This window comes from Dendrobates tinctorius, unplaced genomic scaffold (genome assembly GCF_039654945.1).
Source record: "Dendrobates tinctorius isolate UK_male_01 unplaced genomic scaffold, ASM3965494v1 ptg000009l, whole genome shotgun sequence".
Classification (NCBI taxonomy): domain Eukaryota; kingdom Metazoa; phylum Chordata; class Amphibia; order Anura; family Dendrobatidae; genus Dendrobates; species Dendrobates tinctorius.
In genome coordinates, this window is record NW_027361677.1 from 3,197,508 (window position 1) to 3,212,077 (window position 14,570).

Here is a 14,570-nt window from a genome sequence, read left to right on the forward strand (position 1 = left end):
AACATCTTCATTGCCGAACACCACAGGTGGCGTCACGAATCATTCGCTAATAAACTTTAATCATCATCCGCACACTCAACATTTTCCCCCTTTTACAATGGACGCCAAGGGCCACAGACCGGGTCACAGCTACCGTGACAACTTCCATTGAAATCCACAGGACCCGGCTCGGAGTGCCCCACAGCCCTGGCACGGGGCGCTCCAGCTCACTGCAAAAAACAAAACTACTACTCATCTCTCATATCATACCTGCCTGACAACCCTAAACAGCTATTCAGTACTTTCAATTCTCTCCTCCATTTACCAGCTCTCCCTCCCTCTCCTCTCAGCTAATAACTGCCTCATTCTTCAAGCAGAAGATTGACAACATAAGGCAAAGCTTTTGCTTAAAGTCCCAACAGCCACTCCTCCTAATTTCTCAACTCTCTTCCTCCAAAATCAACTTCACCATTACGGAACATCAACTTTCCTCTTTACTCTCCAAATCATGTCCTACCACCTGTGAACTTGACCCAATACTGTCCCACCTCATTTCAAACCTTACCACAGTCTTCATCCCAAGCCTTACCCACCTCTTAAACCTGTCACGAACAACTGGTGTCTTCCCCTCATGATTAAAACATACCTCGATCACAGCCATCTTCAAAAACCCTCCCTTGATCCATGCTCTGTGTCTAGCTATTGCCCCAACTCACTTCTCCCCTATTCCTCCAAACTACTGGAAAAAACACATTAATTTTGAACTGTTGCATCTGCTATTTCTCATCTGTCTAAAACCCTGTCCAGCCCGCACCTGTCAGAGCCCATCTGTTCAACACCTTGTCCAGCCTGCACCTGCCAGTGTTCCTCTATCTAAAATCTAGTCCAGACTGCACCTGACAGGGCCCATCTGTTCAACACCCAGTCCAGCCTGCCCCTCCCAGTTCCTATCTGTTCAACACACGGTCCAGTCTGCACCTGACGGTTCTCCTCTAACACCCGGTCAAGCCCACACCTGCCAGGGCCCATCTGTTCAACACCCGGTCCAGCCCGCAGCTTCCAGTGCCCATCTGTTCATAACTCGGTCCAGCATGCACCTGCCAGTGCCCATCTGTCTAACACCTGGTTCAGCCCTAACCTGCCAGGGCCCATCTGTTGAACACCCTGTCCAGCCCGCCCCTCCCAGTTCCTATTTGTTCAACCCACGGTCCAGCCTGTAGCTGACAGTTCTCATCTGTCTAAAACCTGTTCCAGCCCCCATGTGCCACAGACAATCTATTCAACACCTGGTCCAGCCCTCACCTGTCAGTTCTCATCTGTCTAAAACCTGTTCCAGCCCCCATGTGCCACTGCCCATCTGCTCAACACCCGGTCCAGCCCGCACTTGCCAGTGCCCATCTGTCTATCAGTTGGTTCAGCCTGCACCTGCCATTGCTCATCTAACAGCCGGTCCAACCTGCACCTGCCAGTGACAACCTGTTCAGAACTTGGTCCAGCCTGCACCTGTCAGTTCTCCTCTGGCTAAAATCCAGACCGCACCTGACAGGGCCCATCTGTTCAAAACCCTGTCCAGCCCACACCTGCCAGTGCCTGTCTAAAACTTGGTCCAGTCTGCACCTGTCAGTGCCCATCTGTTCAACACTCGGTTCAGCCCGTACCTGCCAGTGCCCATCTGTTCAACACCCAGTCCAGCCTGCACCTGCCAATGCTCCTATATCTAAGACACGGTCCAGCCTGCACCTGCCTATGCCTATCTATTCAACACCTGGTCCAGCCCGCCCCAGATGAGCACATCAGCCTTGTCGCTGGCATTTTTTTTAAAAATGATGTATACATACAATGGTACAAGGCTTCCAAGCGGAAACCGCTTGAAAAATGCCCAAGTCACTTCTCATAAGTGCACTGAGTATCTACAAATGTGAGGCGGTTGAAAGAAGCTCAAAAGACTGAACATATTTGACTTTACACTGCATATGTTCATCCTGTTTAGGATTCTTTAAGCTCTTTTTCAGGTGGGTTTCGATGCAGACCCACCTGAAAAAGCCCTTAGGTAAGAGTCTTGACAGCAGTATGATTTTATTCTATTTTACAAAGCTACAGAATATTTACAGATAACGCACTGCTGAAATCAGCAAATTTTCCAGATGCTCTCACAAACAGCAGAGTAAACGTGGTGATACACTACTTAACAAAATTTATTTTTGTTTTAGATGCAGCATTAAATATACCTTGGAGGCAGCATATACCGTCGTCAGAGGAACGGGTTTCCAAGATGTTATCGAGGAGACGTTGATTATTGCTCCCCTCTTCCGCTGTAGCATACCAGGCAGCACCGCATACACCATCATTACAGCCGCCACAATGTTGACGTTGATAATCTCAAGACTTTTTTCTTCTGGAACTTCAATGAGGCAGGCTGGATAATCAAAAAACACTCCGGCATTGTTCACCAGAATCCCAACATCAACATCTACCAGAGCCTCCTTAATGGATGGGAAGACCTCAGGGCCCTTGTTGAAATCGGCAACTATGATACGAGTTTTCACCCCGTAGGTTGCTGCTATGGCCTCAGATACATTTTGAAGCTTTTGGATGCTGCGGCCTAACAAGATTATATTCACTCCATGTCTGGCCAAATCCTCAGCATAGGCTTTGCCAATACCATCTGAGCTTCCTGTGGTGAACAAAATCAAACAAACAACAGATCCAACCATATTATTTTTATATTGAACAAAAAGTACAACATGTGAAATGAATATGCAAAAATAAATGTGTACTATGGCATTAATACTAGAAAAGGAAGCAGTGCCTTTTAGAAACACCATGTAGAACAAAACATTTGGTGGGCTCCATACACATTGCTTTGTGAAATACATAAGGCTACTTTCAGACTTGCGTTATGAGGCGCAGCGCAGGGCCGCCGCTAAGCTCCGCCCCGCCTCCTCCTATGGGCGCATGACGCTGCATGCGACCGGTGTACCCTATATTTAGTGTTGGGTATGCTGGCCGTGCGCTGGTATGCTTTTGGCGCTGTGCCGAGCGCATAAAAATGCAACACGGTGCGTTTGGCGCACGCCGGCGCAGCGCCAAAAGGGCACATGCCCTGGCACACCAGCGCACAGCCAGGGTACCCAACGCTAAATATATGGTACCCCGGTCGCATGCAGCATCATGCGTCCATAGGAGCTGACCGGAGGCGCTGCCGGGGGCGGAGGTTAGCGGCGGCCCTGCGCTGGGCCTCATAACGCAAGTCTGAAAGTAGCCTAAGGCCTTCAGCAATTTCAGTAAAACGTTTATATTGTTTAACTCTTTATGCATATTTTTGGAGAATTATTTTGTAAAAGCCGTAACTTTAAAATGTTTACATCAAAGTAGGGGCTTGGTTTTTGTGAGATGAGGAGTTGTATTTCCTAATGGTATCAGTTTGGGATACATTAAAGAAATTGAAAAACATTTTATGGAAGGGGGGAATAGAAATAAAACAATGTACTTCTGCAATTGGTTTATTTCTTAAGTAAAAAATGTGCAGTAGAAGCTGCAGCAATTAAAGTGCGAGGCTGCTGTGTGTTTAGCCTCATGCTTTCCAGAGGATAGGTCATCAATTGTTTAGTGAGGTACAGCCTCTTTAACCCCTTAACCCCCTGAGCTTTTTTCGGTTTTGCAATTTTGTTTTTCGCTCTTCTTCGCAGAGCCATAACTTTTATTTTTCCATGAACATGGCCATGTGAGGGCTTGTTTTTTGCAGGACGAGTTGTACTTTTGAACAACACTGTTGGTTTTACCATGCTGTGTATTAGAAAACGGGAAAATAATTCCAAGTGCGGTGAAATAGCAAAAAAGTGCAATCCCACACTTGTTTTTTGTTTGACTTTTTTGCTAGGTTCACTAAATGCGAATACTGACCTGCCATTATTATTCTCCAGGTCATTACAAGTTCATAGACACTAAACATGTCTAGGTTCTTTTTTATCTAAGTGGTGAAAAAAAATTCCAAACTTTGCTTAAAAAAAAAAGAAAAAAAATGTGCCATTTTCCGATACCTGTAGCGTCTCAATTTTTCGTGATCTCGGGTTGGGCGAGGGCTTATTTGTTTGCTGCCGAGTGACCCGGATTGAGATGGGGTCCCTTCATACCAGGATAGGGAAGATGGCACCACGCATACCTGAATGGAGATGGTGGCCAATCATACCAGGATAAGGATGGAGCCATGCCTACCAGAATGGGGATGAGGGGGACCATTCCTACCAGGATGGGGATGAGGGGGCCATGCACAGCAGGATGGGGATGAGGGGGCCATGCACACCAGGATGGGGATGAGGGGGCCATGCACACCAGGATGGGGATGAGGGGGCCATGCACACCAGGATGGGGATGAGGGGGCCATGCATACCAGAATGGGGATGAGGGGGCCATGCACACCAGGATGGGGATGAGGGGGCCATGCACACCAGAATGGGGATGAGGGGGCCATGCACACCAGGATGGGGATGAGGGGGCCATGCACACCAGGATGGGGATGAGGGGGCCATGCACACCAGGATGGGGATGAGGGGGCCATGCACACCAGGATGGGGATGAGGGGGCCATGCGCACCAAGATGGGGAAGAGGGGGCCATGCATACCAGGGTAGGTATGAGGGGGCCATGAATACCAGGATGGGGAATATTAAGTATAGAATTGACTACATTTTTAGCTTCAATTTTGTTTTCTTATTTCCTCCTTTAAAACCTGTGTGTCTTATAGTCCGAAAAATACGGTATGTGTTTTTTTGTTGTCTGGGAAATAAATAATTTGCAGGAACCATCTTGTTGCCAATTCTGGACCCCAAAATATAATTTTTCTGGACTAGTGTGCGTTTTTAGTAGTATGGGAAACAACTGATTGGCATCTGTCAGGATTCTTGTTGTCCATCTACAGTTTTACCAATAGTGGCTGCTATTGTTCACATTAACTGTGCTGCAATCCCACTTTTTACCACTGGAGGTTGCACTTGTGTTCTGAAAATGCTCTTTAGATGGCAGATTCTGAACCTGTGGCTATCATCTTGTTTCCTGTTTGGGCCTAAGCCACATGGATCTCTCACTCATTGCTTGAATATTTTGTCTAGCTGTTATTTTGTTTTTTTACAGTCTCCATCTCCTGAACGTTCTTACCCAGACTGTTCTCATTTATTTCCGGATTGTTTCCTACAACCCTTATCCATCTTTAAGACCATTTATTACTGCTATTATTATTATTATTATTATTTATTGTTTTAGCGCCGTTTATTCCATGGCGCTTTACATGTAAGGAGGGGTATACATAATAAAAACAAGTACAATAATGTTAAACAATACAAGTCATAACTGGTACAGGAGGAGAGAGGACCCTGCCCGCGAAGGCTCAGAATCTACAAGGGATGGGTGAGAATACAGTAGGTGAGGGTAGAGCTGGTAATGCAGCGGTTTGGTCGATCGGTGGTTACTGCAGGTTATAGGCTTGTCGGAAGAGGTGGGTCTTCAGGCTCTTTTTGAAGATTTCGATGGTAGGTGAGAGTCTGATATGTTGTGGTAGAGAGTTCCAGAGTAGGGGTGATGCGCGAGAGAAATCTTGTATGCGATTGTGGGAAGAGGAGATAAGAGGGGAGTAGAGAAGATCTTGTGAGGATCGGAGGTTGCGTGCAGGAAAGTACCGGGAGACGAGGTCACAGATGTATGAAGGAGACAGGTTGTGGATGGCTTTGTATGTCATGGTTAGGGTTTTGTACTGGAGTCTCTGGGCAATGGGGAGCCAGTGAAGGGACTGACAGAGGGGAGAAGCTGGGGAATAGTGGGGGGACAGGTGGGTTAGTCGGGCAGCAGAGTTTAGAATAGATTGGAGGGGTGCGAGAGTGTTCGAGGGGAGGCTACAGAGCAGGAGATTGCAGTAGTCAAGGCGAGAGATGATGAGGGCAAGGACTAGGGTTTTTGCACAATTTTGGTTGAGGAATGAACGAATTCGTGAAATATTTTTGAGTTGAAGTCGGCAGGAAGTGGAAAGGGCTTGGCTATATGGTTTGAAGGAGAGATCAGCGTCAAGGATTACCCCGAGGCAGCGAGCTTGTGGGATTGGGGAGAGTGGGCAGCCATTTACTGTAATGGATAGGTTCGTTGGGGGGGGTCACGTGAGATGGGGGAAAGATGATGAACTCTGTTTTGTTCATGTTAAGTTTCAGAAATCTAGCGGAGAAGAAGGATGAAATAGTGGACAGACATTGAGGGATTCTGGTTAGTAGGGAGGTGATATCTGGTCCAGAGATGTAGATCTGTGTGTCATCAGCATAGAGATGATACTGAAAGCCATGAGATTCTATGAGCTGTCCCAGGCCAAAGGTGTAAATGGAGAAGAGCAGGGGTCCTAGGACTGAACCTTGTGGGACTCCGACAGATAGGGGGCGAGGTGAGGAGGTGGTGTGTGAGTGGGAGACGCTGAATGTCCGGTCTGTTAGTTATGATGAGATCCAGGATAGGGCCAAGTCTGTGATGCCAAGGGATGAGAGGGTCTGTAATAATAGGGAATGGTCCACTGTGTCAAAGGCAGCCGACAGGTCCAGGAGGAGGAGGACAGAGTAGTGTCGCTTGCTCTTGGCGGTTAATAGGTCATTGGTGACCTTAGTAAGGGCAGTTTCAGTGGAGTGGTGTGACCGGAAGCCAGATTGTAAGCGGTCGAAGAGGGAGCAAGAAGAGAGATGGGAGGACAGTTCAAGGTAGATGTGTTGTTCCCGTAGCTTGGAGGCATAGGGGAGAAGTGATATAGGGCGATAGCTAGATACAGAGGATGGGTCAAGAGATGGCTTTTTGAGGATAGGTGTGATGGAGGCATGTTTAAAGCTTGAGGGGAAAACACCAGTTGTTAGTGATAGGTTGAAGAGATGGGTTAGGGTTGGGATGAAGACTGTGGTGAGGTTTGGGATGAAGTAGGATGGGATCGGGTCAAGTGCACAGGTGGTGAGATGTGATCTTGAGAGTAGAGTGGAGAGTCGATCTTCTGTAATGGTGGAGAAGTTGGTTTTGGAGGTGGAGGGCTGGGAAGTCGGGAGGAGGGGCTCTGGGGGTTGTTGACCAAAACTGTCTCTGATGTTATCAATCTTCTGCTTGAAAAATGAGGCAAAGTCTTCAGATGAGATGAGTGGGGAGGGAGGAGGTGCTGGGGACGGAGGAGAGAATTCAAGGTGTTGAATAACTGTTTAGGGTTGTCAGACAGGGAGGATATGAGAGATGAGAAGTAGGTTTGTTTAGCTGTGGCGAGTGTGGTCTTGAAAGTAGTGAGGGACTGTTTGAATGCGATGAAGTGCTCGTTGGAGTGGGATCTTTTCCATCTGCGCTAAGCAGCCCTGGAAGCCACTGTTCCCGATTGTGCTCCTTTGGCCATTGGTTTCCAGCAGTGCTACTCCAGCATCATTAAAGAATCAGCCGTTTTCTAGTCTAGTAGTTTTGCAAATAAATATATCGCTTCAGCTGTCTGGTTGCGATTTCTAGGTTCAACAAATTATTTTTCTGGGAAATAACTAATTGGCATCAACAGTCTGTGGCCATTGCTAGGCCCAAAATACATTTTTCCTGGACTAGTGTATGTGTTTTTCAGTAGTTTGAGAAATATTTGGCATCAGCTGTCTAGTTGCCATTTCTAGGCCAAATAAATATTTTTTTTTTTAGGACCAATGTGTGTTTTCTAGTACTGTTGCAAATAAATCTACTCTTCCGCCATCTCTTTGCGAGTAGTGTTTAGAAAAAAAAACTTTTAAAAATGAGAGCAGAGGGGAGACGTGGATGTGTAGGTGGTGGTGCTGATGTAGCTGCTGATGGTTGTGTAGCTCAGTGTTCCCCAACTCAAGTCCTCAAGGCCCACCAACAGGTCATGTTTTCAGGATTTCCTTAGTATTGCACAGGTGATGCAATTATCACCTTGGCAATACTAAGGGAATCCTGAAAATATGACCTGTTGGTGGGCCTTGAGGACTGGAGTTGGGGGGTCACTGGTGTAGCTGATGCAGGGAAATTATGTGGTCATTCTGTACCTGCTACATGCCCAAATACAACACCATCCCCTGGTGTACGCAAGTGACAGGATGTTGTGCATCCTTTCATAGGCCTGAATATTGTTGAACGAATGGTGAGACCATAAGATGTTGAAAAGGTATTAGATTGGATGGCTGAGAGTGCCTCCATTTAATTCACATTGTCTTCTACCCAGTACAGTGGTGAAAGTGCACAGTGGGCACAAGAAGACCATGGTCATCCGGCTTCCACTTCAACACTTTGCAAGTCAGCCAAACAGTCTGAGCCTTAAGTTATGCACCAGTCGCTTCTGCTTTTTGATGACTCCGCTGGATGTGGTTACATGCCTCATCCACCCACCCCTTCCCTCACCAAATATTGCAATATTCCCCTAAATTTCTAGAGTCCAGAATTTTATCCACAATGTACTCTTCTTCACCATGGACTCTCTGGTGGATTTAATGGTTGAGTTCTTCCTGGAAATGGGTTTTCATTGAATAGTTTGAGCAAGGAAAACAGGATTTAATTTTAGGCAATTAGAAACTAACTGGGTTAATTTATGCAGAAATTTTAACAGGTTCTATGAATTTTTGACCCAATTTAGAAGACGGTACGTTTATTTTCAGATTTTTTGTTGAAAACCAAACCTTGTCATGAACCTGAAGGTTAGGAAGACCTTTGCAATGTTTATCCGCTATTTCTTTGTAATCTTCTTGGAGCTTTTGTCGCATCTCATTTAGTTCTTTCTGAGCTTTTCACAACTTTGTAAGTCTGTCAGTAACAGCAGGAACTAAAGTATTAAATGGAAGATTAGAAATAAATACCAGATGCAAGCCATAGTTAGCAAAAAATGGGCTTTGGGATGTAGAAATGTGCTTTGAGTTATTATAGGCAAATTCTGTTGTTGGTAAATAGTCTGCCTAGTCATCCTGTAGGTACGAAATAAAATAGCGCAGGAATTTTTCAAAAGTTTGGTTAAACTTTGTCTGGCCATTGGCTTGTGGGTGGAAGGAAGTAGACAAATTGACAGTAACTCCTAAAGCTGTACAGAAGCATCTTCAAAATGTTGATGTAAATTGAAAACCTCTATCAGAAATAATATTGTCAGGAATTCCATGCAGCCTAAATATGAGACTAATGGGACTGCCCTGACCAAACTTACTAACAACTTATTTACAGCCAAAGCTATCAGACAATTCTCTATACTCCTACTTCTTGACCTGTCCTCTGCCTTCGACACAGTTGACCACTGCCTCCTACTACAGATCCTCTCTTCCTTTGGTGTCAAAGACCTTTGCCCTATCCTGGATCTCCTCATACCTTACCAACTGCACATTTAGCATTTCCTACTCCCACACTACCTCCCTCATCTCACCCTCTCTCTCTTGGTATTCCTCAAGGCTCTGTCCTAGGACCTCTTCTCTTCTCAATCTATAACCCTTGGCCTGTGACAACTCGAAGTCCTATGGCTTCCAGTATCATCTATATACTGACAACACTCAGATCTACCTCTCTGGCCCAGATGTCACCTATCTGCTGTCCAGAATCCCAGTGTCTATCAGGCATTTCCTCCTCCTCTCACTTCCTTAAGCTCAATGTGGACAAATTTGAACCAATTATCTTTCCTACATCTCGAATATCTTCCCTACCTGAACTATCTACAGTATAACAATAAATGAAATCACACTTTCCCCTGTCCCGGAAATCCACCGCTTCGGAGTAACCCTCGACTCTGCCCTGTGCTTCAAACCGCACATCCAAGCTTTAGCCAGCTCCTGTTGCCTCCAGCTCAAAAATATTTCCAGGATCTGTCCTTTCCTCAACCCTCACGCTACCAAAATGTTTGTGCATGCCCTAATCATCTCCCGCCTGCAACATCCTCCTCTGTGGCCTACCTTCTAACACTCTCGCACCCCTCCAGTCAGTCCTTACCGCTGCTGCCCGACTAATTAATCACTCTCCTCGCTACACTCCTGCTTCCCCTCTCTGCAAATCCCTTCACTGGCTCCCAATTTCCCAGTGTATCCAGTTTAAACTACTAACACTGACCTACAAAGCCACCCATAACCTTTCTTCTCCATATACAGTATTTCCGAACTAATCTCCCAATATCTTCTCTCATGTAATCTCCGGTCCTCCCAAGACCTCCTTCTCTCCTCCATGCTTATTTGCTCCTCTTTCAATCACCTCCAAGATTTCTCCCAAATATCCCTCTGGAATTCTGTGCCCCAACACATCCGTTACCCACCACATTTGGATCCTTCAGACAGAGCCTGAAAACCTCTCTCTTCAAAAAGGCTTAACCTACAATGACCTTGCAGCCAACTCAACACCATCGGCGCTACTGCAAGCCCCGACCTACTGTCTCCTTCCCCATAATCCTGTGGAATGTAAGCCCGCAAGTGCAGGGTCCTCTTCCCTCTGTACCAGTCTGTCATTGTTAGTTTTTTTACTGTAAGTGATATTTGTATTTTGATGTAAACCCTTCTCATGTACAGCACCATGGAATCAATGGTGCTATATAAATAAATGATAATGATCTGTTTGACCACTAATTCTGTAGTTTGTTTAGCGGTAGGAATCCCTTTAGTTGGAATACCCTTTACTTTTTTGAAAACCCCCTCCCACCTTTATTTACTTAATTTTATCCCATTTTCAATACTCTTACATGATGTTCCACTTACTCTCTGGTTCATGTATTTTTTTTTATTTAATCCTTAATAAAATTTTTCACATTTTATACTCTTTTGAGTGGTGTTTTTCTGGGTATTTTGTAACCTGAGTTTGGTTGTATACGTTAGCAGGACCCACCAGTTACTGATCTTTATATGATGGGAAAACCCCTATAACTATGTTTATAGGTCTTTTGGATATTTTATGGTCATATTTGGTATCAGAAGCTGGTATATAAAAGATATCATTGTGGAACTGGGGGAGACCAACCCAAAACGCCTTGCACATGAGAGCCAAAGATCCCTCGTAAACTGCAAAGGGTCCAACAAAGTAAATGGTATCTTAATAGGCTTAGTCGACCATAAAAGAGTTTGGGTGGATCAGAGTCGACCATATCCTTTCTATTTCAGTCCAAATATTGTAAGCCCATAACAAAGGTCATGAGGGAATCCTCCTCAGATGTGCTGCCCAATACAGACAAACACCATTGTGATCTATGAGATGTTAGAACACTTTTGGATATTTTATAGCGTCTTTCATTCCATATCAACTTGATTACAGCAGCTTGGAGAGACCTAAAATCCCCAAGGGGAACTTTAATAGGGAGAGTCTCAAATAAAAAAATAGCTTATGCAGGAGAGCCATCTTAACTGAAGCTATCTGGCCAATAAGTGAGAGCAAAAGTGGCATCCACTTAGTTAATAGCCTCCTTAACTCTCCAAAAAGAGACCGATAGGTACAATTATATAAATTGTTATAGGAAGAGGACAGATTAACCCCCAGGTATTTAATAGCCTTGGTTTTCCATCTAAATTTAAAATTAGCCTTTAAATAGTCAAGGATATTAGGGGGACTGTTCAAGGGTAAGGCCTCAGTATTAGAGGTATTTAATTTATATCTCGACAACTGTCCATACTCAAAGTGACTATGAGGTTAGGAAGTGTTATATGAAATTTAGTGAGGGTCAGTAAAACGTCATGAGCAAATAATGAAATCTAAGATATCTTATTCTTGACTTTCATCCTTGAAATATTATGATTTTGACATATCATTGCCGCTAGATGCTCTATACACATTACATATATCAGGGGGAAAAGGGCATCCCTGCCTCGTGCCATTGAAGACAATAAAAGAGGGGGAGACCCAAAAGGGCAATTTAATCGTTGCTGATGTGGATCCATACAATCTTGGTTGTTTTGATTTACATTAAAAAATACAAAAAAAAAAAACAAAACACAAAAATATACAAAATAGATAAATAAAATGCTACATTACTCTTCCCTTGCCTTTTCCACCCATACCAACACGTCCACCTCTTCCTCCACTTGGACCTACGCCTTGTGGTTCTAGATAGCTAGTTTAGTTTTGTAAATTGTAGGTTGTTTTAAGTAGAGATGAGCGAACCTTTGAAGGCTCGGTTCAGCGAACGTCTCGATGTTCATACTGTGTTTGTACGAGTAATGTGAATAAAAAATAATTTTACTCTAACTTTGTGACCAGGCTTAATGCTAATTAAAGGATTTAACTACTCATTCCAATTACAGTGCCTCTAAACTGTCATGGATGGTCAGTTTGTTTTGCAATATACACTGCTGACTCAGTTGAGAAGTGTTTAATTTGCTTGACTACTGCCGTTCTTGGACGTGGTACGCGTTTATCAGGCTTCCTCTCCGTAATAGAAATTTGATTCTGTTAGGAGTGGCGGAAGACACTAAATAAAAAAAATAAATAAAGTGCCTTCGCCACCCGGGTTCCACCGTGCCGTGGATGGAAAAACCGCTGCTAGAGAGGCAGAGCACAAGGCGGTAATGTGCACAAGGGTTAGACAGCACCCAGTGCACAAAAGCAAGCTCTGTTATACTCACAGAGCTGCAGGCAAATAAGCTCAAATTAAACGCTGAGTCTGTTCAGAGTCACAGACACACCGCGGTACAGTCGCGGTATTCGCGGTCACAGGAGTAGCCTTAAACAGCAGGACTACTCCGTCTAGACCTATCGTCAAATAAGGTGAGAAGCGTCGCATCCGCGGACGCAGAGAAAGCTGTAACTGCAGCGCGGCAAAAACTGAGCCGCTGGCAAGGCCCTGCAATAACGCTGGCGCAATGCAGACGCTAAGCTGCTGAGCAAGATGGAGCATATGCGCGCTGGCGCTAGCGCTGCTACTGGCTGAACCCAAACACTCACACAATCGTATTATCAGAGGGAAGGGGTTTCTTAATAAGTCAGTCACCAGTCCAAGCATCCATCACCAAACATACAGCAGCAAGTATGAAATACTAGCGCATGACGGAACAGCCACGCGTGCTTTTTATACCAAACGGGACCTTCCGGAAGTCTCCAAGGCTCCAGGAGGAGCCAATAGGATTAGACACAGGACCTGAGCATGTGACTCCCGAACTCCAATGGGAGCTCGTCCCATGAGCATGCTCAGTGGAGGGAACAGAGGACTTAGCCTCTGGAGAGAGTTGCCGCAAGGCACTCTCCTCTGCAATCTCCTCTACCGCAGATGAAACGCAGGAGACTGCAGCATGTAAGGGTCTAGATTTCATTATAGGGAAGGAAGAAAGACTCCTAACAGATTCTCCATTACTCGTATGTACTTTGCAAACACGCCTGTGGGCGGTTTGAGATTGGATGGCTGAAAGTGCCTCCAGTTCCTTCACTTTGTGTTCCACCAGGTCCCGTCTTAATCATGGCCCCAGTTCGAACAAACAAGAAAATAGAAACAGAGTACAATTCCATTAACCCTAGCTGAAGTATTCAGCTGTGCTTCCCCCTTCTTTGAATAGTAACTTTTTCAAAGTAAACGCTTTGAGATTTGGGACCTACTATGTTTTCCTCAGATGTATTTTAAGTACACACTGTACTGTAGTATAAATTTTTGAACATTTGGGGTACCATGCCCCATGCTCTGTGGCTGAAATTTAGTGTAATCTTATGTGGTGTGTTCCCCATGCTCTGAGGCTAACATTTTTAAACTTTTTATAAGGGAGAATTGCTCCCCATACACTGAGTGAAATTTGAATCAGCTTCACATCAGCTTCATTCCCAGACTTTATGGTCTTGGGCTGAAGTTTGTAAGCTGCTTCTGTGGGGATACTCTTCCCAATGCTCTATGGGTGAAATTTTTAACAAGACTGGTGGTAGCAAGCCTCATCTGCAAATTATATTAGCTTACCTTCAGTTTCCTTATCTAGATCATTTATAAAAAAAAAATGAACACCACTGGGGCCAGAACAGAGCCTTGTGGTACCCAACTTGAAACACTTTTCCCATTTTAGTGTGCAACCATTTATTACCACTCTGAGTACGATCACTGAGCCATTTGTGAATCCACCTAACTATAGCCTTGTGAATCCCATACTTTGTTATTTTTTCAATAAGGATATTTATGAGATACTTTATGAAATTTTTTGCTCAATTCGAGATATACTATATCTACAACATTTTTCTGATCCACCCAGTCAGTGATTCCATCATAGAAGGAAATTAGATTAGTCTTGCATGACTTATTTTCTACAAACACATGCTGGTTCTGGTTAATTAATATATTCTTATCCAAGTACTTACATAGATGCTGTTTAATAATTTCTTCAAAGATTTTTCCTGGTGTAGAAGTAAGGCTTACTATCTTGTAAAGTCCTGACTCCATCTTCTTTCCTTTTTGAAGATAGGGACAACATTTGCCCTTCTCCAATCTTCTGGGACTTCTCCTTTTCTTCATGATTTTTCACAGATTCTGGCTAGTGGTTCTGCAGTTTCGTCTGCTACTCTGCTATCTCTTTCAGTACCCTAGGATGTAATTCATCTTGACCAGGAGATTTAAATTAATTTAAATTAGGGAAGTGTCCTTAGATAGCACAATGAAGATCAGTTGATGTTACATTTGCTTTCATAGAGAAT

General features: G+C 44.5%; 1 protein-coding gene across 6 annotated transcripts in view; it reads right to left on the minus strand.

Moving 5' to 3' along the window:
- LOC141095689 (hydroxysteroid dehydrogenase-like protein 1) overlaps positions 1-14,570 on the minus strand; it is a 185,674-nt gene that overhangs the window by 29,963 nt on the left and 141,141 nt on the right. For all 6 annotated transcript variants that reach the window (XM_073581944.1, XM_073581926.1, XM_073581918.1 and 3 more), the window contains one exon: positions 2,208-2,653. In XM_073581944.1, the coding sequence (XP_073438045.1) occupies positions 2,208-2,653 (446 nt within the window). The remainder of the gene's footprint in view (positions 1-2,207; positions 2,654-14,570) is intronic.